At 47.8% G+C, this 27,109-nt stretch overlaps 1 protein-coding gene across 1 annotated transcript in view; it reads right to left on the bottom strand.

The window, feature by feature from the left end:
• Positions 1-312: 312 nt before the first annotated feature.
• The window catches only part of KCNN3 (potassium calcium-activated channel subfamily N member 3), a 126,256-nt gene continuing 99,459 nt past the window's right edge, over positions 313-27,109 (bottom strand). Inside the window, exons 6-9 of the mRNA XM_066605890.1 lie at positions 10,200-10,310; positions 7,213-7,340; positions 6,938-7,007; positions 313-3,181 (exon numbers count right to left, since the gene is read on the bottom strand). Coding sequence (XP_066461987.1) covers positions 2,885-3,181; positions 6,938-7,007; positions 7,213-7,340; positions 10,200-10,310 — 606 coding nt within the window. The 3' untranslated portion in view covers positions 313-2,884. The remainder of the gene's footprint in view (positions 3,182-6,937; positions 7,008-7,212; positions 7,341-10,199; positions 10,311-27,109) is intronic.

Raw genomic sequence — 27,109 nt, 5'->3', positions numbered from 1 at the left:
GCACATTCATGATTGGTTCAGTGGACTCATGAAACATCATTCATGATATCACTAGACCCTAGCGTGTTCTTGATTGGATCAATAGACACTTGAAACATCTCTGATGATGTCAGTACATTCTAGCACATTCATAATTCGTTCAATGGACACATGAAACATCACTGATGTCACTAGACTCTAGTGCATTCTTGATCAGTTCAGTAGACACTTGAAACATCACTGTGATGTCACTAAACCTAATGCATTCTTGATCAGTTCAATAGACACTTGAGACATCACTGATGATGTCACACTAAACCTAACGCATTCTTGATCAGTTCAATAGACACTTGAGACATCACTGATGATGTCACTAGACCCTACTGCATTAATGATTAATTCAGTGAGCTCTTTAAACATCACTGATGATGTCACTAAATTCTAGTGCATTCAGTATTGGTTCAATGGACACTTCAGACATCCCTACTGCTGGTACAAGACCCTAGTAAAATAATGATTGCTTCAATAGACTCTTTAGACATCACTGATAATGTCACTAAGACCCTCTAGTCTAGTGCATTCATGATTGATTCAGTGGACACCTGAATTATCACTGATGATGTCACTAGACCCTAGCACATTCTTGATTGGTTCAATAGACTGTAGAAACATTACTGATGATGTCACTAGACCTTAGTGCATCCATGGTTCTGTAGACACTTGAAATATCACTGATGATGTCACTAGACCCTAGCACATTAATAATTAGTTCAATAGACTCTTGAAACATCACTGATCCCGTTAAATCAAGTCATGCAAAATATAAACCAGTAAAGCTACTTTCCCACTGTGTTTGCAGTGCAAGTTTGCTATATGCACCAGGAAAGCTCCCACTGCATACCTGAAAAGTATTCATAGGCCCACAGAGTGTTCTCCTTGCCTCCACTGGTCAGATGCACATCACTACACTTCCTTCTGGCTATATGGGATAGCGCCATTTCATACAGAGGCATCTAGTATAAAAATTTTACTGCCTGTTTGTTTTCTAACGCGAGTACCTATTGGTGACAGATGCCACTGTATGTATGCCTATACATTGGCTACTGTCAGAGGTATATGTTGGGGGGAGTTCCTCCTTATACATACCTTCAAGGGGCACTGTAAAACGTGTTCTGGAAAGTGCCTAAAATGGGGTGTATTTTTGGTAAGTGCCCCAAATTGGCAAACTTCATTAACACATGAGTCTTCTTGGCACTAATATTCAGTCCCCACAGTGCGGTGATAAACCCAGCCTACCAGTGGCCACCAACCACTAAAAGATTTTGCCAATAAAACGGCAGTGTTGTCAGCAAAATTTGTGTCGGTTGGCCACCCTGGATGGGCCGGGTCCCGGCGGCTTGCGGCTACCGCATCGTACCACGATTGTTGCCTTTTTATGGTTGTATTTAGCCAATCTTTATGAACACTAGTACAAGAGTGCTAGCACTAGCTATCAGCTCTTTCATTTGAGTCTGTCCACACTGTCTTCTGAACCATCTGTTTAACGTATGGAGTTCAGAAATGAGTCCCGGCCTGACTCCGTACGTTAAACGCATGGTGGCAGTGTGGACGGCCTCTTACAGAAGTTGAACTTTAAAGTCCAAGTCCAGCCTGGCAATTGGCTCTAAATCAAGAGCGTTAGTCAGGCTCATGTAATAGTGCCCTATTAGTTCCTCCCCAGGTGACTCCCTCTAAAGCAATACTGTCTGGTACACAGTGCAAACACGCATGCTGCCATTTTGAAATCAAATTCCTGTTAGAAAGTTGCCATAACAGCAAGGTAATCAGCTTCCTAATTTCGGCAAAGGGGATTGGAGGCTCAGAGTATTTGATTGTTTTTAGCATAAATATATAAATATATATTTTTTTCTTTTTCTATTTTTTTGTTTTTGTGAAAACGGAGGGGAAGGCGGATTGTAGCTCCATTCCCTATCAAGCTACTGTACAGTCCCTCGTCTACAGCATGAGATTCCGTCTGTAGATAGAAACACAGTGATTCATAGACTACACCCCAGTTGTCTGTCATCAGTTCAACGTCCGGACCTGTTCGGGCCGTTAGTCGTATTTTTCTTGTTTGTTTTTGGTTGTGTCTTGGTGCAAAAATACATACAGAAGTGGTGAGCGCTCACGTGTAGCGCAGGTAGATGTATATTGCGCAGTGAGTAACGGGTTATTCGCAGACACCACCCCAAAGCTAATTGGGTACGGTTCGGTACCACCTTTTGCGTCTCCTTTGACTTAGCAGTTTGTTGGATATAAGTATAGCATATTTATGCAAAGCACAGAAATTCAGTGTGTGAAAGCACAAGGACTCCCGTGTCCAAGACCAACTGACCTCAACCATCTGGTCAATCAACTTAAGACCTCTAGAGCAAGACCATTAAAGTAGGCCTTATCGCTTGGGAAGGGTGGAGCACTCTTGGCTGTGACAGTAATGGCCTTCAATGTGCAGGCACTTATAAAGACATCTGTAAGAAGAGGATGAGCCAAAGACTCCAGAAAAGGTTGAATTTGCTTGCACTGCCGTAAGCCCCTATGGAAGAAGTGCCAGGACATTGGAGGGCAGTGTTAAAAGAAGTAGAAAGGACCATAGTAGGAAGATCAGGGAGGGTGTTGTCAGGAGGAAGTGGGATTGTAACCGTTCCTTCTCCGCTAAGCATCGCAGGTTTCTTGGCAGTGAATGAGAAGGTGCGCCGTAGTGTCTCAACCTTCAAGCAGTTCCTCGTGTTGGGTGCCGAGTGGCTTTCCTACAAGACGTTCTACTCAAGGTTAGCTGAGATTACATGATATTTAGGTAGCCAGCATTTTCGACGTCTCCTATCCTACTGACCTAGAGGTCTACTGTCTCCAACACAAGACTGTCCCATCAGCAGCTACTGGAGCTGGTGTGTGGTGTTGGAAAAGATGCCGAACTTATTCCCATGGGACTGTCAGATAGAGGAGTCTGTGGAGTTCCAACCGCCACTCCCAGCGCCCGTGACTCCAGGATGACGGAAAGAAGGTGTTGTTGCTGCTGTCGCAGGGTGTCCACGATCAGGACGGGAAGAGTATTGAAAGTGGAAGTGATCTGGTCCAGCTTGGTTTCAAGATTCCCAATCTGTTTCTCCAGATCCTCGCTGCGGTCGTTGAGTTCGGTGATAAGATCATACATCACGCTCTGCATCTGTGGAAAATTAGAAAAGCAATGGTAATTAGAAGTGAAAATTGGCACAGATTTGAGGTTGAGTCCTACTTCATATGATATCCTGGATCTCCAGATGGTGGATTGTGAGTTTTTAACCCCTGAAAAGGGTTGTCCGGTTGTAAGCTATTGATGGCCTATCCTCAGGGTAAGTCATCTATAGTAGATTATCAGGTGTCTGCTGCTTGGGACCCCCATTGATCAGCTGCTTGCCAGGCCGGCAAGCTTGTGTACTGAGCTGCTTTCTGCAGTGGCCAAGCTTGGTATTGCAGGCAACATTCCCAATCATTTCAATGCTTGTAATTCCAACTAAAATAAGAACTGCGCTGTCTGCTTCCCTCCGAAATCAGCTCAGTACACAAGTGCACCAACGTGGTGAACAACTAATCGGAAGGGGACCCAGGCAATGACTCAGACAAATTAACTATTGATAACTTGGCCTGAGTGTAGGCCATCTATAGTTTATAGCCAGACAACCTCTATAATGACCTGCCCCTTTAAAAAAAAAAAAAAAAATTTGTTTCTCTTCCCACTTTTAAGCAATTATGACTCTTATTTTATTTATCTTATTTATTTCTATTTCACTGTCTGAGGGTTTGTTGCTTTCTGTGGGATGAGTTACATTTTTCAGTGATGCTATTTAACCCACCATGTAATGTAATGAAAAACTTTTGAAAATTGTAAGTGGAGTGAAATTGAAAAAAACACCCCAATTTTGCCATCTTTGATGTGGTTTTGTTTTTACAGTGTACACACGGCACCAGTGATGACATAATGACTGTATTCTGTGGGTCAGTACGATCCTGATGACAACAAATTTTTTTTTCGCTGTACTTCTTTAAAAAATATATACTTTTTAAAAATTATTTTTTGTAACACTCTTCTGACTGCCATAACTTTTCTGTCTTTCCATTGAAACGGTTATATCAGGGCTTATTTTTGGGGGAATGATTTGTGGTTTCTATTGGTACCATTTTGGAGTGCATGTGACGAAAATGACTGAAGCCAATCATATAAGGACATGTTTGTTAACCTGAATGTGTTCTGCCTGTTAGCTATTTCTCCATGACGCATGGCAAAACTATGAAGAAACTTGCTCTGGATGGACATTTCTATCGATGACCTCTTGGTTGGGGAGTGCTATTCAACAGAAGATATACAGGAGGTACAGGAAGTCTTCACACCCTCTTACATATTATGTTGTGGCCTTGTGTTCCCCATCATTCTGCACTCAGTACCATATAATGATAAAGTGACAACAGAACGGGAGAAATATTTGTAAGTTTTTAAAAGTGAAAAACTACTATTTTGCATTGACATAAGTATTCACACCCTTTAGTATGACACGTGACTTTTAGCTCTGGGGTCTCCAATTTCTTTTGATCACCCTGATTGGAGTCAGATGCGGTAAATTCATCTGTAAGGCCCCCCTGTTTATATAAGGTCTCACCGCTCACAATGCATATCAGAGCCAGAACCAAACCATGAGGAGGGAAGAACTGCCTGTAAATCTCAGAGAGAGAATTGTGTGGAGGCTCAGATCTGGAGAAACTATAAAAACATCTCTGCTGCCCTGAAAGTTCCCGAGAGCGCAGTGACCCCCATAATACTTACATGGAAGAACCACCAGAACACAGCAGCCTCCATAATACATGGAGGAACAACCAGGACTCTTCCTAGAGCCGCCGACCAACCAAACTAAGGGGGAGAATGGCCTCGTAAAGAGAGGTGACCAGGAACCCAACGATCACTCTGGCTGAGCTCTAAAGATCCTGTGTGCAGATGGGAGAAACTTCCAGAAGGTCAACCATCACTGCAGATTCCACCAATCCGGGCTTTATGGCAGAGGGGCCAGAAAGAAGCCTCCTCCATAAGACACATTGAAGCCCACTGGAGTTACCAAAAAGACCCTAAAGGACCCTCAGACTGCAAGAAACAAGATTATTTGCTCTGATGACACCAGGATGGAACTTTATGGCCTCTAAAGTGTTCCGTCTGGAGGAAAACAGGCGCCGCTCATCACCGACCCAATGCCATCCCTACAGTGAATCCCCTAGTCGTATGTATGATCTTTAGAAAGAGTAGATCCTGTGCTGCCTACACATGTAGTTATTAGAGATGAGTGAGCACGCTCGGTAAGGTCAGTTACTCCAGCGAGCCTCACTCATCTTGAGTAACTGCCTTCTCCTCCAAGCGTGCTCGGGGGGGGGGGGGGGGGGCAGCGGGGAGAAAGGAGGGAAGAGTGAGAGAGATCTCCCTCCCGCCCGCCGCCCCCCGAACACGCTCGGAGGAGAAGGCAGTTACTGGAGTTGAGTGAGGCTTGCTCGAGTAACTGACCTTACCGAGCGTGCTCGCTCATTTCTAGTAGTTATACATTTAGACTCTTAAGGGGTTCTTTTTTTCAAAGTTGAACAAGCCTAACTTTTCTGGCTTCCCCTCTCATTTAATAATCCAGTTGTTCACCTTTGAACCCTCTCCTGCTCTCCTTTATATAATGTGGAGCCTAAAACCGAATCCCGTATTCCAGATGTGCTCTTATAAGGGATTTATAGACATATGGTCAGATGGTTTTATGTCTTTTTTTTTTTTACACCCTAAAATCTTATTTGCTTTCGCAACTGTTACTTGACATTGAGCACTGCTACTTCATTTTCTTGCAAGTAGAATACCTAAGTCCTTTTCTTGTCTTGTTAACCCCAGCTTTACTTGATTTAATGTACACTGAATTGCCCACTCTAGTAGAGCCCCCAGCCCCTTTATTAGAGCTCCTGGCCCTGGTATTAGAGTTCGGGGTCCCAGCCCTCTCACAATTGGGACTTCCCTGTACAGAAATTCTCCTTGTGACCCTGGAGTGCAGAATAAAATCACATGACAAGTTTTCCTTGGATCAGTTTCAGTGTGAATCCACAATAGATGGAATCTGAGCGACTTCCAATGAGGCTTGGTCATCGGTGCTAGATGAGCCGGGGTCTCGCTGCCAACCGCAGGGGGTAGAGGGGATATCGTGATCGAAAGAAGCGTTCAACGAAAAGGGATCCTGTGGACGGAAGCAACTCATCACTGAAAGGGGTCAGAGGAGGATGTCAGGAATTGTTCTGACCAACAGGCGCTGCACCATCAGCAAATACAACGCTGGAGCTCCAACTAACGTGTCCGAACGCACAACTCGCCGTTCCTTAGCATGAATGCGATATAACAGCAGATGACCAGCTCCAGCGCCAAAACAGAAAGGGGAGACTCCAGCGGGCAAAAGAGCGCAAAACTTGTATCACTGAGCAGCGGAAAAACATCTGCTGGTCAGATGGATCCAGATTTCTGTGGCTGATAAAAGGTCAGAATTTGGTGCGAGCAGCATGAATCGCTGACTCCTTCCTGTCAGCTGGTCAGAACATGTCAGCACCGCCATCTAATCTGCAGCAACTACAAGAAGCTTCCTGTCGATATTCCTGCAGAACGATTTAATCGCCTAGTGGGATCTACGCTGCGATAAATTGCTGGAGTTCTGAAGGCCAAAGGAGCCCATCGCTACTAGATTGGGGGGGTCTAATAAAGTGGCCATTCTTTGTATATGCAGTAATCCAGTTACTGCGGTGTAGGTGATCCGCCGTGTTCTTGCCGCACTGCCAGATAAACTACCGTAGATCTTTCTGTATTAATTTGCAATAAGTGTCATACAAGGTTTTGCATCATCAGCAAGAGCTGACTCGGCTCTTTAGACTGCTGATACTGAGTACTTACCTTGGAGAGGTCCACCAGGGTGTTGGCCTGGTCGCTCAGCTTTCGTTGCTCCATCTTCACGCTCCGTAACCTGTAAAACAAAGCAGTTGGAACGCTCACAGAATTGGCGGAGCAGAACGCAAGAACACATCACATACAATGCCTAAAACACAAACCAAAGCCATAAAACCCTGGAGGAACCCCATCACCAGTCACCCGTTTGTGCCTCATGCTGCGGGGCAAAGGCAGAAATCGTTCATCCCCTCCCCCACATCTCGTGCCCGCTGCCTACTTACTGATGGATGGCCTGCAAGAACTTCCTCTGGTGCTTGCGAACTTTAGCGTGGTCGATCTTCTTTAGTAGTTTGGTGTGCTTGTATATCAGCCATGTTTCCCGGAGGACGTTGGCGGCCGCGTTCTTTATCTGCCGTGTAATAATATGCAGTAAATGCAAAGGGGCCAGCATAGTGATCAGAGTATCACACATCTCATCTATGTGGTCAGGTATCATCCATCTTCTCTACAACATGCCACCTCCCATCTTATCTACCTCCATCTGTGGTCACCCACCTATCCTACCTTATATCACCCACCACCTTTAACTAATGTTATTGTATATCTAATCTACACCATGCCATTATCCATCCATCTCCTCTTTGCCATCTTATTATCCATCTCCTCTACACTATCTTACCATCCATGTCATGTACACCAAACCATTATCCATCTAATCCGCATCATGTCATCACCCATATCATCTACATCATACTATCATCCATCTCATGTATACCGTGTCCTAAGCCATGTCTTCTACACAATTTCACCATTTATCTCATGTACACCAGACCATCATCCATCTAATCTGCATCATGTACTCCATGCCATTAGCCATCAAATTTGTGTCATGTCATCATCCATCTCAAATACACCATGCCCTAAGCCATGTCATCTATACAACCATCCACCTCATGTACTCCATGCCATAATGCATCTAAGGCATCATATCATCATCCATCATTCCTACCCCACGTCATAACTCATCTGCCTTAAGGTCATCTATCTTGGTGTCCCAGAGCATCAGTTAGACTCTCGCCCCATACCCGTTGATATCAGACACTAGAAACGTTAAGGTGAAATATCAGGAGGCACCACCGTACTGTAAGCCCCGGCTAGCAGATCCTCCAGGTGCTGCCACCAGAGAGCAGCAGAGCGCTGACATTCAGTTGAGAAGAGCTGGACGATTAGATTTATTTTTCTCCTTTATATTCAGCACATCTTTCTTGCTTTTTGTGCTGATATTTTTATAGTGCATAGAAGGCTTCTGCATTGTCCCAGAGCCCAGAGCCATCACTTATCTGATGCTAGCCTTCAGGCGGGACACATCTTACATCGCTTGCTCATTTGCCTGCAAAGAAGTCCTGACGACTGACTCTGCCGGAGATGTGAACGGGAGCCTTTTCATCGGTTAGTGAAACATTAAGTCCGCCATTGTAACCTGGGAGGTCAACGAGTACGACTACTCCGTAAAAATGTACAAAGAGCACAAAATTTCAATATCCATACCAACACCACCAATGCGTTTCAGAGCCGTAGAGTTCCTAAATGTACCTGTCACTGTGAGATAGCACACCTCCCAACTTTTGAACAACGAAAAGAGGGATAACTGTAGTGCTTCGCGTCAAATTTTAATCACCGGACACACCCCTTATACACAAAGCCACACCCTATGTATCCCCTAGTAGTGCCCTTCAGTGATCCCCACAGTAATAATAGTGATCCCCATAGAGGCTCCAGTAGTAACAGTGTCTCTGTTAGTGACCCCAGTAATAATAGTGATCTCCATAGAGGCTCCAGTATTAACAGTGTCCCCGTTAGTGACCCCAGTAATAATAGTGACCTCTATAGAGGCTCCAGTAGTAAGTGTCCCCGTTAGTGACCCCCGTAATAATAGTGACCTCCATAGAGGCTCCAGTATTAACAGTGTCCCTGTTAGTGGCCCAAGTAATAATAGTGACCTCCATAGAGGCTCCAGTAGTAACAGTGCCTCTGTTAGTGACCCCCGTAATAATAGTGACCTCCATAGAGGCTCCAGTATTAACAGTGTCCCTGTTAGTGGCCCCAGTAATAATAGTGACCTCCATAGAGGCTCCAGTAGTAACAGTGTCCCCGTTAGTGACCCCAGTAATAATAGTGACCTCTATAGAGGCTCCAGTAGTAACAGTGTCCCCGTTGGTGACCCCCGTAATAATAGTGACCTCCATAGAGGCTCCAGTAGTAACAGTGTCCCCGTTAGTGACCCCCGTAATAATAGTGACCTCCATAGAGGCTCCAGTAGTAACAGTGCCTCTGTTGGTGACCACAGTAATAATAGTGACCTGCATAGAGGCTCCAGTAGTAACAGTGGCCCCAGTAATAATAGTGACCTCTAGAGATGAGCGAGTATCTCCCCGCTGGTCTCTAAAGATTCCGGGACCGGCGTGGGTGACAGGTGAGTTGCGGGGGGGGGGGGGGAGAGGGAGAGAGAGAGATCTCCCCTCCGTTCCTCCCCGCTGCTCCTCGCCCCCCGCCGGCCCCCGAATCTTTAGAGGCGAGCGGGGAGATACTCGGCTAAGGCACTACTCGCTCATCTCTAGTGACCTCCATAGAGGCTCCAGTAGTAACAGTGTCCCTGTTAGTGGCCCTAGTAATAATAGCGATCCCTATTAGTAGCACCAGTAGTAATAATGACTCCCATAGTGGACCTCCAGCTACCCGACAAGCATTTAACTGATTGGTACTCCCACTCCAGTGGCTGTGTTGTAATCGGTGCAGACGCTGGGGAAGAGATCAAACGTTGCACTGATTGCAGCAATGGCATCAGCTGCCACCATGCTGTGACTGCAAGTGAGTTAAATGCTTGTATGGTGGTGTATGCCTCCTGCTGCCTGGGTCTGCCTTGCACAATATAGGACTGTTGGAAGACATGGTATAGAAGTCTGGAGAGTGTAATGTTTCTCCTTGTGGAGAGCACCACAAAGCTGTAGGGAGTCCTTTAGGCCATGCAGTGCTCCCTGGGAAAAGGCTATGCAAATGAGTGATGGAATAATCCTCCACAGCGCCACCTATTGGAAGGTATAGAATTATCTATTGAAGTCCAAAATACATGAGGGATTTGGTATGGATTATGAAGGTGTATTTTCATGGCATTGGGGTACCGGTTGACCTTCCGTTGATATTTTTGCATCGGTCCCGAAGACCCAGGACACGCTGCTGCTGCACACTGGGGCCCCTGCGTCTTGCTTACCCGTTTTGTCAGCTGTGTATCCATCATGAAGTTATGGACGTGCTTTTCGGCTTTGGTAAGCTCCAGCTTTCGAGCGACCACAGCCACCACTAAGGCAGTACAACCAGCACCCTGCGGAGGGACAATCAGATAGGAGACATCTTTAAAGCATTCACCATTTTTCCCCCTCGCTGAGCTGGGCCCAACCCACCCAATTTTCTGCTTGCAAATTTCTGCCTCTTACTGACAAGGAGAACAGCAGGTTCCATGTCCTCGGGGAGCTGCGCTCTATAACACTTCATTGTCTCGCCTTTGCAGCTGCTCGGACTGAGAGATTGTGCTGCCTTACTGAGGCCCGTTGTGCCCCTCCAGCCGTGTACGCAGCCCCTCCAGAAGAGTGACTTCATGTATTAGGCAGCTGTGTTGTGTGTGATGATGTACGACATCCTGCCATTTATTGTGGATCTACCGGATTTACATAATTTTTATTAGAAACTGGTCTACTCTGCGTAACTGTGTGCTGTTAAAATATGGTTGCCTACTGATATGAAGCCAACATTAGAGGGGTGCAGTCCGTTCTCAGCGAGTAAAGAAAAAATGGCTGGGCTGTTATGTGCAGAAATTTGACATTTCGTCAGTGGCATCCCAAAGAGATTTTAATTTAAAGGGGTTGTCCCGCGCCGAAACGTTTTTTTTTTTTTTTCAATAGCCCCCCCCCCGTTCGGCGCGAGACAAACCCGATGCATGTGTTGAAAAAAAAACCCGGATAGTACTTACCCGAATCCCCGCGCTCCGGTGACTTCTTACTTACCTTGCGAAGATGGCCGCCGGGATCTTCACCCTCGGTGGACCGCAGGTCTTCTGTGCGGTCCATTGCCGATTCCAGCCTCCTGATTGGCTGGAATCGGCACACGTGACGGGGCGGAGCTACGAGGAGCGGCTCTCCAGCACGAGCGGCCCCATTCAACACGGAGAAGACCGGACTGCGCAAGCGCGTCTAATCGGGCGATTAGACGCTGAAAATTAGACGGCACCATGGAGACGAGGACGCTAGCAACGGAACAGGTAAGTGAATAACTTCTGTATGGCTCATAATTAATGCACGATGTACATTACAAAGTGCATTAATATGGCCATACAGAAGTGTATACCCCAACTTTGTTTCGCGGGACAACCCCTTTAAGGGGTTGTCCGCTTACTAGGAACCCCCATATGTAATTATAAAGTGAACTATACTTACCCCTCGGTAGCCACCCGGATCCAACGCTGCAGCCCCACTGTGGTCCCACTGATTACTGAGATAGATGATGTCTATGTGACAAATTTAGTGGAGATTGGGCCAGTCATTCGGCTGTTATGTTTGTGTTCGGATTTCTCCCATTTTTTTTGCAAATATGTTGAGAACGATCAGTGCTAGAGAGCTGAAACATTCCGAAAAGCCATTTTTATAGTTGTGTATATAGAGATACATCCAATTCTCAAACGGAATTATAGACGGTCACTCACAGCATCACTCCCTGATTGTTAGCACAGACCATAATGCCACAAGACTGCGGCTTCTGTCCGAACTGGAAGAGCTCAATGATATATGGAAGAAAGGAAGTAACAACCGCCGCACAAATAGAATCAACAGAATCAACCTCTGCAGCTCATGTCGAAGTGGGGGACCTTCTAAGAACCCCAAGCTACAATACACTTGGCTGGGTTCTCACACGGCGTATTCCCGGGGAAAATCTCGCAGTTTTGGCTGCAGCGAAAAAACAAGATTTCTGCCGGGAAAGTGCTGCTTCAAAACCTAAGGCACTTAGCCGTGGGTTTTGGAGCAGCTTGGCTGCACGCTTTTCTGTTGCGGGGGTCGTTCCCATAGAGAAGAGCGTGGCCACAACGCCATCTACTGCCAAATTTGCCACGACGTATTCGCCGTTCCGTGTGGACGAGATTTCTGAGAAATTATGTCCACATGGCTGGTCAAACCCGGGGTAAGCGGCCGCAGGCGGATTTGCCGTGGCGAAATTCCGGTCGTAATTTCAATTGCAAATCCGACCTGTGTGAACCAAGCCTTACAGTGAAGGCAAGAACTGGCCCCTTTATTAGTGTTCACAGCCTTTATTAGAGCCCCGGCCCTCTCACGATTGGCGCTTCCCTGTATGGTAATTCTCCCTGTGACCTCAGCGTGCGGCATAAAATCACGTGACAATTTTTCCGTGGATCAGTTTCAGTTTGAATCCACATTAGATGGGAAAATCCAGTGATCTGAGTGACTTCCAACAAGGCCCGTCATCGGTGCTAGACTAGCCGGATTGTCACTGCCAACCTCCGTGGGGGATTATCTTGTGTAACGGTGTCAAGAGTATATCGAGAATGGCGTGACCGAGGAAAAAAATACAGGGGATCCTTTGGACGGAAACAACTCATCACCAAAAGGGGTCAGAGGGGGATGTCAAGAATTGTTCTGACCAACAGGCGCTAAATAGTCAGCTTAATCCAACCCTGGATCTCCAACTAACTTATCTGAACACACAACTCGCCGCTCCTTAGCACGGATGGGGTATAACAACAGACTTTTAGTTCTAGCGACATTGTGTCTAAGGTTATGTTGACATGGAGCGTACATGTTGTGGATTTTCCACACAGAAAATTTGGAGAAGTTAGGATAGATTCACATGGCGTACTTGACGGCGTAGAAAAAATGTATGTCAAATTGTGTCAAATTGCGCACCCGGGTCCACTGATGTTTGTGGATGCACACCATGAAGAATCGCTGCGGTTCTGAAGGCCAAAGGAGTCCAATGTGCTACTAGATGGGTCTAATAAAGTGTCCATTCGGTGTATCAGAGCTGCCATGTTAGAGGTGGTAGGAGGAGTGCCAAACCACATCTTCACCATGCAGAAGTGTCAGAATCGTTGATTTGGCGGGCAGTTATGGCGCACATAGGTTTAGAAGGGCTCTCTGGGAAGAGGCCGCAGGTCACAGTCGAGGATGCAGACCAGTAGGGACATTTTGATTTTTCTCTAGTCTCTTCCATTAGTAACGAGGTGAATAGATAACCCCTGATTACTGCGGCCATGAGGGGGCCAGCTGCTGGCGCCGGTCACTTCGATGGCCATTTTCCCATGGGAATGTAGGAGGACATACAAAGATCCGTCTTTGGTGCGCAGCTGGGATGACCTAACGCTGCTGTTGATTTTTGGGGCTGCTGCTTCTTCTCGTTAGGGACTTTTTTGTTGTTTTCGCCGTTGTGGATGACTGGGAAACACTTGTGATGAGCAGATGAATGGGCCTAATAGAAAACAGCTCATCCGCTCAGACCGCGGCCGCCTCAGAACGCCGCAGTCCTTTAAATAGACACGTACAGACTGGCTGCTTCTCTTCTCAACCTGCCAAGTATTTTCTGTGTCCCCATTGAAAGGCTTCCGTCTGGTTTCCCTCCTTCTCATTAAGCTCCATTCTTGTGCGCTCCTAATTACGGGAACATCAAGCGCCAAGTTGTCATGTTATATTGTCTCCGGTTGATCCGCCCATCCCCCGGTTTAAAATCTATTTGCACACTGTACCTAACAGTATGACTGTACCCCTCCCCCGCCCCAAAACCATAATGTCGCTATATTGCCCCTTCTTTTCCATATACCCTATAATGACAAGGTCCCTTAGTAGGACCGCGCTCCCCCACAACCTCTGCCTCTAATGAGGGTGCCCTGTGATGCTTATCCTCAGTTTTCGCTTTAGCAGTATCGTTTTTTTAATTCCCTAATTTCCACTTTCAAAAAAATCGTAACCTTTATTATTTTCCTATCAACACGGCTGCAGGACGGCTTTTGTGCAGAAGTTGTAGTTCTAAACATACCTTTAATGGAAGACTGTTAAAAGCTTCTAAGTGGATGAAACAGGAAAAAAAAACACAATTGCGCCATTTTGGGGGATGTTTTTACAGATGGTATATGGCGGCGGGGGGAGAGAGATATTTCTCTCACTCTCCCCCCGCTCCCCCCACGCACCCCCCCCCCCCATGCTTCTCGGGCGAGTACACGGTTACTTGATAAGACTGTTACTCAAACGAGTAGCAGCCTTAAACGAGCGTGCTCGCTCATCTCTAGTATTAACCCTTTAGAAGTAATACAGGATTTAAAGAAAAATGCATTAGAAATTAGAACAGTTCCATTTTTTGCTAACCCAGCAAGCAAGGACCCAAACTCAGGATTTATTACCCGAATTATGCAGTTTTTAGAAACGCCCCCTATGTGGGGGCGCACGGCAGGCTCAGAAGGAGCAGCCTGTGGCTTTCTGTATAGTGTGGGTTCACAGAGATAAATGGTGTCCTTCTTTGTCCCTTACATGTAACAGACTCTGCACCTATATTGGGTCTTTCCCTTCTCGGAGGGAAGTGTTTTCCTGGTACTATATACGCACTTCCAGAATGCGGATCTGTGTGAGCAGCGGTCGGCACAGACTGCAGCATCTAAATTATTAAACAGCCAGGATCGGAGTCACCTCTGATCCCAGCCGCTGCAGCAGGGTGTCAGATGTGCTTTACGGCCGGCACCAGCTTTGTACGGAGTGAGCTCGGCTCCTGAGCACTAATCCTAACCAAGCACACATCCGACATACATGTATATCAAATGGCACAAGGAGCTTAAAGGGGTTATCCGACCAAAAAAAGTGTAGTGTAGGCCTCATGTCCACGGCACGGGGATCACAGATTCTTTGTTTTTTCCACACGGATGAATGTGGATGCACAGCGGATCACCCACGCGGTAAAAAATCTGCAACCCCACCTTCCTAATTGATTTTAACCTTCAAATCCACAGTGCATCCACAAATGTATTTGCGGATGCACTGCGAATCACTCGCTCCCATAGAGATGAATAGAGCCGATCTGCGCGCCATCCGCGGTAAAATGGAGAATGCTGCAATTTCTTTTCCATGTGTGCCATCCAAAAATCAAATGAAACCAAATCTGCAGGTATTAAACTAAGTGTAGACGCCTCATGCTTCTCCATGGGCTGCTTGATCTGCGTATCGTCCGCATGGGTGCCCGGTGCGGATTCCGCAATTCAATTTTGCCCGTGGACATGAGGCCGTACAGAAGCTGTACACTCCATGAAAAGAATGGACTCTGAGGAGATGTGATGAATGTAAATATCACTTCAATATGTAAATTTGCTGTTGGTCAACCACACTTTATTGTTACAAGGTACGGCCTAGCTCAAAGGTATGAGTCAGGTAGATAGGAGAAAGGAAGCCTTTGATAGGCCAGCTGCACACTGGTGGGTCGGATGCTGGATGCGGGATCCCGCAACAGATTCCAACCCTGTGCCCAGCTGGTGCCCCCACGTATCTGTCTTCTTTTCTTCTTATCTGTGCTGTATATGGTTGCCGTCAGACATGCGCAGTACAGAAATTCCCACGCCATCGCTAGGTGATGACTCGGAATCTGCGACGGTGTTAATTGCAGACAGGCCACAGGTCAGACGGCTTTCATTGATTTCAATGGAAGCTGTTCATGTGGACACTGCACTGAAATGGAGAATGCTGCGATTTTTCCTCCGCTCATGTGCAGGAAAAAGTGCTTTTCCGCGGAATCCGGAAGCGAATGCCCACTCTGGTTTACGCAATGCAAATATGCCCGTGAGCAGCCTTAGGTGGAAAGGCCCCATGCACAGGTTGGTTAGTGGTGTAGCTTGGTGTAAAATGTAGGGGAGGGGTTAAAAGAAGAGAAAATAGTCAAGGAGAGTGTCAGAGAGAAGTCAAGAGGAGAGCTTGCCAGACAGAGAGTTCCAGAAAAAAAGGAAAGCTACTAGCCAGTGCTGTGGGAAGGACAGAAAGTGTGAGTACCCAAAAATTACATAATTCTGACTAATACGAAAGTAAAGAGAAGAAATAGATAAACTTCAGCAAGAATTTAGATTAACCATAAAGCACTAAGGAAAACCAAACACCAGAAAGAATAGAAGAATCAGCCAAGGACTAAAGTATCCGTAACGTTCTCTAAGAAAGGAAACTCAAAACTAAAGAGAATAGCTGCAACTGGAGAGAGAGAGACGCAGGAGGGCAAAGCATAGAGGATGGAAAGGAATCCCATGCTTGATTACTGTCAGAAAGCCCGATTGATGTCCAGATAGAAAGTCTGCGGTTCATGCCTGCACTGGTGTTCTAAAGCTACTAGCAAATGTTCAAAGAATAATCTACCTCTAAGCAACATCAAATGTGAAATGCAACTTAAAGAAATGTCAATCTAAATTGTCCTGAGAAATGCAAAGTAATTGGAAAAGTGCACTAAAGAAAGCTGCATATTCTTGTGGTTTGAAAGTAATAAACTGTTCAATGATTTCATTGTTACTTCTGCCTCCTGGAAACCCTTCCCACCACTCACCATCTGCACTGAGGTACCGTACCACACGCCAGGAAAAAGAAATATTTTATTTTTCTCATTTTTATATTGTTATTTTGTCTGGCCGAGGCTCGCTGCAAAAGATTTAGTTTTTAAAAACAAATAAACAACAACTGAAGAGCACCTAAGACTTTGGCAACATCTGATCGTTCTTTTCATTTAAATATAAATGAAAGAGACTCACCTGGTGCCTGGCGGGGGCTCCTTATGAAAGGGCAACCCGCCTGCACCTTTTTGTCCCACTTCGCCTTGTATATAGAGCAGCCGTGCTTCTAGTCCCATTCTAATCCAGGGAGTCGTCCAGGAGAATATGCCCACTAGTACCTACTTAGAGGGCATATGTGAATAAATTCCAAAATAAAAGAAGAAAAAAATCTCCGTGCTCAGTGGATTGGGGAGAGATCTGGCCGTTTAGACTAAAAACTTATATATTCCATCTTTTATTTAGGGAAAGAAAAAGGGGGTAAATACAATATATGAGTCGTTTCAGTGCTATAACGTGCCTTTCTCAAGCATAAAACAATATATAATATCCTGTAGTATATTATAGACAAATACATAAGGGTTCCCATGGGTTCCCATGAGTAAGTCTGTTAACCCTTATGTATTTTTTACTACGGGGGTCACTATTAATACTGGGGCCACTATGGGGTCAATATTATTACTGGGGCCACTTTGAGGACATTATTAATACTGGGATCAATATATACAGTACTACCGGTGCCACTGTAGGGGACACTATTGCAGCTGAGGGAAACTAGCAGGTTCGCTATTACTCCTGGGGCCACTATGGGGTTCACTATCACTACGGTGGTCACTATTGATACTGGGATCATTACGGCGTTCAATTTTACTATAGGGATCACTATTAATACTGGGGCCACTCTGGGGGTCACTATTACTACAGGGGACACTATGAAGGTTTTTTATTACTATTGGGGGCCCAAATGGGGTTATTATTACTACTGGGGCCACTATGGGAGTCATATTACTAGTGGGGCCACTAACGTGGGTACTATTATTGCTTTGGCCACTAACGAGGTCGCTATTACTAGTGGGGCAACTAAGGGGAACACTTACCATTGGGGACATTACTGGGGGCACTATTAGTTTGTCCCTTCAGACAAGTCTTAATGTTTCAACTATGTGTTGGGTTTCTTATTTATTGGCGTTTGCAATCCCTGTAAAATTAGAGGGTTTTTTTGCTGGCGGCGACGCCATTTCACACTACATCTCAGGCAGCATAAAGGCTTGGTCATGTCCACAGGGATACTCGAGTGGCATACAGATCTGCATCTGTCTATGTGTCAGTCTAAACTGAGTTTCTAAAGTTCTATTCATGGAGCAGATATATCAATTTGCACAAATGCTATAGGTGCCATCCAGACAGGAGAACCCATGGAATAACGGGAAGACAGAACGGCAACAATGCCACCGCATCTGTAGAGCCTAATGGAGGAGCTCTGTAATGTACAGAATGCTATTATCAGTGCATTACAGACGAGGCCGAAGCCTCCATTATGGACTCCACGGCATACTGTGCCATCCCCACAATTGTTAAATGGAGTGCAGCACGTCTCCGCGCATGGCCGCAGCCTACGGCATAATGAGATTTCTTCCTAGGCCCGGTTGCCGAATGGGTCTCGTGGCACGTCCGACAATCAGAAAATCTCTGCAGAATTCCCTCCACTCGCGTCTTGTGTTCTGCAGCAAAGCAATAACTAGGTCAGCAGATCGGAGGGTGACAATTCATACAAAATTTATACTACCTCCAATTACAGGATGTGAAGGCGCGAGGAGCCGGCGCGACGGCTGAATCCATCACACTGCCGATCACAGGCCACGCTCCGAAGAAAAGACCACTGGTCGTACGACACAACAATTATACATAAGACACATAGCGAATGAAAGTCAGGAGGCGTTACTGATGATTATTCTTCAGAGCTGATATCTCCCAGAATTGCCTGCTTATTCAGTGACTCCACCAGCAGAATAGTGAGTGCAGATCTGGAGTATAATACGAGATGTAACTCAGGATCAGTACAGGATAGGTATGTATGTCCACAGTGACTCCACCAGCAGAATAGTAAGTGCAGCGCTGGAGTAGGTGTGGTGGTTTTGAGCTCCTCAGAGAACCAGGGTGTGGTTGCAGTCCCAGCTGGAAGCTTGTTTTGGATCTCAGGATCAGTGCACGTAGCTGGGCTTCTTGTTCTATGGAGTCCCGCAACTCCCCCCCGGCTTTGGTCGGAGGGGGGAAGTGCTGAGAAGGCAGCGACAACACCATCAGCGGCGCTGGCGGCATACGTGGTTTCAGCAGCAACAACCAGGAAAGCTGGAGCAGCTAGTAAAGCTGCGAAGAGAGAGGCTCCTGGTCGCAGGCGCAGTGACATGGCCCAGCAGGTTGATGCAGCCGCATCTGACAGCGCCTGAAGTGAGATGATGACCTGCAGTCAAACTCGCAGCCAAATGCTCGGCAAAGGAGGTAAGCCGCAGTGGAGTGATCGTCGGAAAGGGGAGTCTGTGGTAGAGCTGGCCTCCCGTCTGGCCACGAACATGGCAGATTATGAGCGTGCGGGTAGAGAAATCCTCCTGCAGAAGGAGAAGCTGCGGTCAGCCAGGTCACTGAAGGACCAGACTGCCGCTAAAGGAAAAAGAGATGCAATCAGCAAGTCCATACAGGACTGTAAGAACTGTATACAAAGGTGCAAGGAAGAGAGAGACAGCATTCTGGAGCAAAGTGGTCCCTTTAAGGAAAAATTACTTAACTGTGATAGATTTTCCAAAAAGGCGTCAGGACGCAGTGGTCACAAGGAGGCTGATCACGCCAGCGATGGAGACAGCAGTGGTGACTGTTCTGATGAGGACACCTATGAAGATAGCCTGAGGGAGCAGCCTGTCTGCTCAGGAGAGCAGCCCCAGAGTGGCACTACAACCACCAGCAGCCTCCGGCCAGAGCAGGTTGCGCTGCCTGCAACCTCCGGGGATTCGGATCCGGAGGAAGATAAAAGCGATGGGGGTGCTTTAATAATGCAGCAGATACGGCTGCTGGAATCCCCCCCTAATATAAGCAGCCTTCAGTTTGGTGGTGATTTACCAGAGGAGGATGTGAAGATCAAGGCGAAAAAAGGGAAAAAAAAGAACTTGGTGCAGGAGAAATATGTGTATGTGACGGGGGGCGCTGGTTTGGCTACAAAGTCGGATCAGGGCACCCCCACTTTGAGAACCCCGGTTTCTGACTCTGCAGTGGGTTTTGAACATGGGAACAGGGATAAAGGAGTTAAACTGGCCAGGTCCCCTGTCCCTGTTTCAGTTAGTGTAGTGACAGAAACAGCCAGCAGGGCGGCCAGCACAGGACAAGGCAAGGTGGCAAAAGAGTTTGGCAGTGGCGGAACTGCCAGCGCCAGTAAGACCAGTGATGGGGAGGGTGCTGCGGGGTCGGGATCGGGGGTCCCCTGTGTGACAGGTTGGTCTGCAGGGGTCCCTCAATCTAGGTCCCAGGCACCCAGTGATGTGGAGGCTGCTGGCAAAAGTAAAGGAAAAGGCAAAAACAAAAATACTAAAAGCACCAGAATGCAGAGTGCTGACCATGGGGGGGGGGGGGGGGGGGGGTCATTACGGCGGTTGCAGCTGCACAAGATGGGGCAGCAGTGCCACCCCCCAGGTCTACCAAGGCCAAAACAAAACCTACTTCCAACCCCAAGTCTGGTCCAGAGGGTCTTGGTATGAAAGGTGTGGATGTGTCTGGTGCGGCCTGTGTGTCTGATGCTCCGACGCACTCGGAGGCACGGGCTGCAGCTAGTGTTCCCAGCACAGGGGCACATACTGTACATATAGGCACAAGTTCTAGGGATAGTCAGGGTGTGCCACAGGTTCCAGTCGCCCCTCCGGCGGCGACCACAGCTGGTAGGAGTTATGCCAGTGTCGCCGCTGGAGGGGAGGGGTCCTCCTTGTCTCCAGGCTCTAGAGAGGGCGTATTGCAACAGTGCCTCCTGGGGGCTCTACGGAAGGGGGAGAGTTCAATCACAATTGGAGGAAGAGAGGTGAACCTATCTCTTTGGACAGAGAGACACGGCTTAGGAGCCTTCCGAGAGCAAAGGGGGGAGACCGTATGGTCCATACCAACACCCGGGCAGGACATAGGTCGTACGAATGTGGTCCGTCTTCGCTGGAGAGGCAATGATAGATGCCCCCCCGAGGGCGAGGGTAGTGGAGCTTCTACTGAAGATGGGCTTTAGGGCGGTTGACATCTTTGCCCTGATCCATCCCTATGGCACATCTGAGTTTGACATCAGTTTAGTTCGCCCAGAGGGTCTAGAACTCTTCTGGGGGAATTACGAGCTGATGAAAAGCGAGCCCGGCTGGCAAGACTTTGCCGTCCAGGTGGTGTCTCGCCAGAACGAAGTCAAGAAGGTGACCGTTTTGACTCGTAACGAGTCGCTTTCTTGTTTTGTTATAATGACGTGGCTCGGTCAATACAGAAAGGTGATGGACATGCCCAGAAAGAACAGGGATGAGCACGGCATCTGGTTCGGGGCCTGGACGTTTATGGTCAAGCTGAAGCGTTCAGGTAACTCAATGGCTCACATTCCATCTGCAGCCTTCCTCAGCAGGGATCGTATCCTGGCCTTTTACTAGGGGCAGCCGAAGCTCTGCCACAGGTGCGGCGACCCCTCACACTTGAGCGCCACTTGTAAGATCTTGAAGTGCGCTCTGTGTGGGGGTCTGAGTCATCTAGCTGCCGCCTGTGCGGAGATTAGGTGTAACCTGTGTGGTGATCTCGGTCACCCATTCAGTCACTGTCCACGCTCCTTTGCCAATGCGGTCTCAGCCCCTACGGATGGGGGCCATGGTGCAGCCTCCGGGGGCGAGGGGACTAGCAGAGGTGGGGGAGCTCAGGAGCCAGGGAAGAACCAGCAAAAGACGCCTGCTGAGCAGAGGCGTCAGGACAAACGCAGACGGAGCAGGGAGCTGATAGAAACCCACGTGGCAGGTGAATCAATGGTGGCCCCTGTTCCTGAAGCAAACTTTGCGGCTGAGGCCTTGAGGGACAGTGAAGTGGATGAAGAGGACAGGAGGATCCAGAGGGAGGAGGGAAAGACCAACTCTTCAGATTCCTCCCACTATGAGAGTGTGGATGAGGAAGGAAAGAGGTGGTTAGAGAAACGGCGTAAGCTAGGTGCCACTAGGAGAAAGCAAAGGGGGGATTCAAGATCTTCTCCCACCTCGGGCCAAGTACTGGAAGGAGAAGCCTGCTCGCCTCCAGTTGGACTCTCCAATAGGTATCGGGCCCTTCAAGACATCTCTTCCTCCTCTGAGGGGGAAGCGAAGGGCAAGGTGCCTGGGGCAATGAAAGGGTCAACGGGGGCCACTGAGTCTCCTCCTCGTGGAGGCATAGTTCCTTCCAGGGAGGGGGCTACTCTGGAGCCTGGAAACAAGGACGATGGGATCGGGGGATCCCCTGCTATGGACACATCCGTGTCCAAAAAAAGAAGCAAGGGGCTTTCCTCTGACCCCGAAGAAGCGGGTGTGAGGAAGAAAGCCATCTAATTTAATCACTCATGATGGCGGCACCCACTCCACTGACGCTGGCATCGATTAATGTTGCCAGCATTAAGTCGGATACGGCTAGATTTGCGGCCTTTGATTTTCTCGGCCGCGTTGAAGATGACATTTTATTTTTGCAGGAGACCAGGCTGTCTGATTTGGCAGCCATACATAAAGCAAAAAGGGAGTGGAGGTCAGGCCCTTCCTACTGGTCTCTTGCGGCTGAGCCATATAGCGGAGTGGCAGTACTTTTTACCGCAGCGGTTGAATGCCGACGAGTAATTGAATTAGAAATGGGAAGGTGCCTGATCTTAGATGTCCTCATGAAGGAACAAGAATTGAGACTTGTAAACCTCTATGGTCCCCAGTCAAAAAAGGACAAGAAGAGTCTCTTTATGAGGATCAAGCCCTACCTTTTTACCAGCCGCCAAGTTGTCTTTGGAGGTGACTTTAATACAGTCATGAGAGCCCGCGATAGGGGAGGCTCTGAAGACAGGCGGTTGGCTTTGATGGCGTCGCACTTAATAGTGTAGCTAGCGAGGCTCGTCTGGTGGATGTCCACATCCGGCACACTGAGGCCACGAGTGATTGACCTTTTATAGGGGTCAGAGCAGGTCTAAAATAGACAGGTTTTATTTGAAGGAGGAAGCCATCTCTTTACCAGTGTCCGTTGTTAAGGTGGAATTCTCCACCACTGTCTAATATTGTTTTCTCTGAATGTTGCAGAGACCCCCCGGATGGGTAGAGGTTTGTGGAGACTGAATTTGTCACTCCTGGAGGAAGCAGAGATAAGACAGTCCTTTGAGGATTTTCTGCAGAGCCAGGTACCATTACTGGATCTCTGTAGCAGTAAGTCAGAGTGGTGGGAGATGTTCAAGAGGAGTGCGGCGAAGTTCTTCTGTGAGCTCTCTAACCTCAGATGCCTGGGCAGGTACCGCCTGTACAATGGCCTGAGGAGGAAACTTGAACATCTCGTTTCGACTGGAGGTAGCCGCGAGGAGATCTCCAGAGTGAAATCTTTACTCAAGACGTGCCAGTATGACAGACATGCATCCTTGGTTTTTGAGAGGGATTTCGGGAAGTACCGCTCGCCCGACCCTTACAGAAACTGTAGGATGTCAGTGAATAGTAAAGTGGTCACTGGACTGATCGATAGTACAGGATCCCTGAATCAATCCAGATCAGGGATTCTGGAGGTCATCAGATCCTACTACTCGCAACTCTTGGGAAAGAGGGATCTAGATTCGGAAGTGATGTCGGCTTTCCTGGCTGAAACTGTCCCTGAGTTGGGAGTAGACACCTCTCTTGGCGTTTTGACAGAAGAGATCAGAGAAGAGGAAGTCAGACTGGCGATTGATGGGCTCCGGCTCAAAAAGTCGCCAGGTCCGGATGGATTAAAAGCCGAGTATTATAAGACCTTCAAGGACCTCTTGAGTCCCCTCTTGACTGAGGTATTCAATGAGTGTCTTTCCTCGGGCACTCTGCCAAAGTCAATGAGGAGGTCGGCCTTGATCATTCTGTCAAAAGGTAAAGACTCGAGCCGTATTGAGAACTGGCGTCCCATAGTGCTTCTCAATACGGACAGGAAGGTTCTGGCAAAAGTGCTGTTTAATTGGCTGGTGAAGTTTGCACCCCGGCTCCTCTCGGGGGCCCAGCATTGCTCTGTTCCAGGCTGTAGCACCTTTAGTGCTGTTCTGGGTGTCCGGGAGGCAGTGGAGCAGGGTAGGGCTGGTCACTGGGAGGGGTACTTGCTGTCCTTGGATCAAGCCAAAGCGTTTGATCGGGTTAATCATGAGTACCACTGGTCAGTCCTTGTGAGATACGGCCTGCCAGTGGGTTTGTTGATTGGCTGCGAACATTGTATGCAGGGGCTGAGACTTTCCCGCTGGTGACCGGTTGGCCCGGCCGCCCTTTTGAGGTGGGGTCCGGCGTCCGTCACGTCTGCGATTGATACCTTCCTTAGGAGGGTTGATTGTGGACCTATAGCAGGGGTTGGGATGGACCAGGCGGTGCCGGAGGCTACTCTGAGGGCAGTGACGTATGCCGATGATGTCACGCTCTTCGTGTCCGAGAGAGAGGAGGCGGAGTTTGTGGTGTCGGAGGTGGACCGCTACTCGGAAGCTTCCAGGTCTATGGTCAACTGGGATGTGTGAAAGTCTCTGGTTAAGAAGGGGGGATCCTACGTTTGATCTCTCGGACACCCTTCCGGTGCCCCAAACTTCAGCAAAAGTACTTGGCATCAAATTCGGCCAGGGGGATTACCCCATGCAAAATTGGGTGGACAGGCTGGATGGTGCAACTCACCAGGTTAATCAGTGGAAGGGTTGGTCTTTAACCCTTCAGGAAAGAATTAGCCTGATCAAAACATACCTGCTCCCGTTATTCATCTACCTGGGCAGCGTATGCATTTTGCCAGAGCCTCTCTGGACCCGGGTCTACAACCTGTTCTTCCTAATGTTGTGGGGGAATAGGCTGAACCTGATCAGGAGAGATGTTACATACCGCAGGAGGAGACTAGGGGGGTTATCTATGGTCAACCCCGTGGTGTTTCTTGTAAACACCTTTTTTAAGATCAACATAGGCAACCTCTGGCAAGAGAGGGCTCCTCCGTGGGTCTGCTCCTGCCAGGGATGGCTTCAGCCTTTCTTCCAGGAATGGGAGACAGGAGGGCAAGTGAAGGACCTTCGCATGCAGCACGGATATCTCCCGGCTTACGCTACCTTGGTTCTGAAGGTGATACCCCGGTGGTGTCTGGGGATGTGGGAGATCAGGACTCTGACAAGGAGGCTCCTCAATGAAAGAGTCCTGTTGACCTATTTCCAGAAGCCCCTGGTGCTCAAGGACTGCCCAAGTCGGGACCTGGAGGGAGGGTTACGTTTACTGAATTCAACCCGGGTCCCCTTGAAGTTTTGGGACTTGGCTTGGCGCTGCTTTCACGGGAGACTGTATGTAAGGGGTAACTTGAAGAGCAGGCCTCTGATTGACAGGGGTTGCCCCTGTCAGGAGTGCAGTGACGTGCTGGAAAGCATGGAGCATTTCCTGCTTCAGTGCCCCTTTAATACAGAGGTATACCAATGGGTAGGGGTCTCCATAGTCTGGCCTCAGCTGGCACACCTCTCTTATGCGGAGTGGGCTTATGGAGCCTTCAGAGGTCTTGGTGGCAGGGACCGCTGCACTTTATTTCTAGTTAGCCTAGTGGTCAGGTTCCACATCTGGAGTGCACAGTGTTTAATCTCGACGGAGCTGAAAGTCCTCCCTGTGGATACTGTATGTAGGAACATCCTGGGTGACCTGGTGAAGGTACGTTCTATGGAGTATGAGAGGCTGGGCACATCTAAGGCTTCTCTCCTATGGAGAGGGCTTGTATTTCGTTAGGAACAGTCTTTTTTTCCCTTAATCTTCTAGGGGCAGAGTAGGGAGAGAGGAGGGACAGGATAGGGAGAGAGGAGGGATAGGGGCAGTTTCTATGAAGGGTCAGACTGAGGGGCAGATTAAGGACAGCCTAGGGCAAAATAGGGAAGGGATAGAACATTGTGATATCTGTGCCCGGCTTATCACCTCCAATCCTGGTGGGGGGCTGTGAGTGCACCATGAAGCTTTTTGTTTTGGTTTGGGCAAGATGGAGAGAAGTAGGGCTGCAGGTGAGCTGACCTTAGTCTTTCGGGTTATGTTAATATATATCATGTATGTCATGTATATTGGTTAATGTATGTTTATATATAAATATTCACGTTCTGGGTGGTAGTTAGGTTGGGTGGGGTGTTGGGGGGGAGTGGTTTCACGCCTTGAGCCGTAGCCTGGCACGTCCCGAACATTGAACTCTGGGCACGGACTGGTGGAGAGGGCATGGCCCCCAGGCTGCGGCAGGCTGAGTGTTGTATAGTTTATAAACCACGGTGTGGCTTGGCACGTCCTGAACTTTAGAACTCTGGGCACGGACTGGTGGAGCAGGCATGGCCCTCGAGCTGCACTGGGGACCCCAAAAAAATAAATTTTTGTTAGTTATGTTTGCATGCCGGTTAGCTTGGTCTTTATTTTCATATTTAGTTAATTATTGGTATATATGTTATGTTTGTTATTGCCTAATTTTGTTTATGATGAGGTTTCAGTGCGGTACGGCTGGACCTGGAGTTTTAGTCTTATTTTCTTGATAGCTGGATGCTCTTCTTTTAGGTATATTGTGTTATGTGTTGAGTGTGTGTGGGAGTGTATGGCGGGGTGGGGGGGTGGGGTGTGTGGAGTCCAGACATGGGTTTTTCTTTTGTTTGTGGACCATGGACTCTGGGTGAAGGGCCTTATCTCTCTGTATAGGGTTGTATTATTTACTATTGTTACAGTTTGGTTTTATTGTTACCTTTTATACTTTTATAATAAAAGATCTACAGGATGTAACTCAGGATCAGTACAGGATAAGCCAGGTATGTAATGTACATTACTGGAGCCTCCTAAACCAAGTATCCCGGTATGCTAATAGATGGATGTGTGTACACCTTTAAGGAGTGCCCAATGGCTGCAAGCGAGAAGGTAAATGGCGCTGTCTTGTAGCAATGTTAATTGCATTGCTACTGAAAATTGGATAGAAAATAGTGATTAAGCCCATTTACAACATGACAAAAAAATGTTCCACTTTGCACGGGGGATAGATACCAGAGGCGACGCTGCGGCCTGCTCCGTTGTCATGGCAACACAGCTGTAAGGCCTACCGCTAAAGGCTCATTACCGAGCAAACAATAATAATAAATCCGTGAGAGGGAAGCCACCAGAGGAAAGAAGGTTGAAAGGAAGGGAAAACCCTCACATGAAATGACTCAGCTACAAAATGACATTAATTATACAATAAAAAAGAAAGACACGGGGCATTTCCAGGGCTGCGGATCGAGAAAAATAAGAGACGGTGAAAAAGAGTGAGAGAAAGAGACAGGGAAAATAGAAGTTCCGAAAGGAAAGCTGCAAAAATAATTACTGCTGGAATCCGGAGGGAAGATAATTGGAGGCCCG

Source organism: Eleutherodactylus coqui, chromosome 6 (assembly GCF_035609145.1).
Source record: "Eleutherodactylus coqui strain aEleCoq1 chromosome 6, aEleCoq1.hap1, whole genome shotgun sequence".
In the NCBI taxonomy this organism is placed as follows: Eukaryota; Metazoa; Chordata; class Amphibia; order Anura; family Eleutherodactylidae; genus Eleutherodactylus; species Eleutherodactylus coqui.
This window is presented reverse-complemented; position numbering and strand designations above follow the sequence as displayed.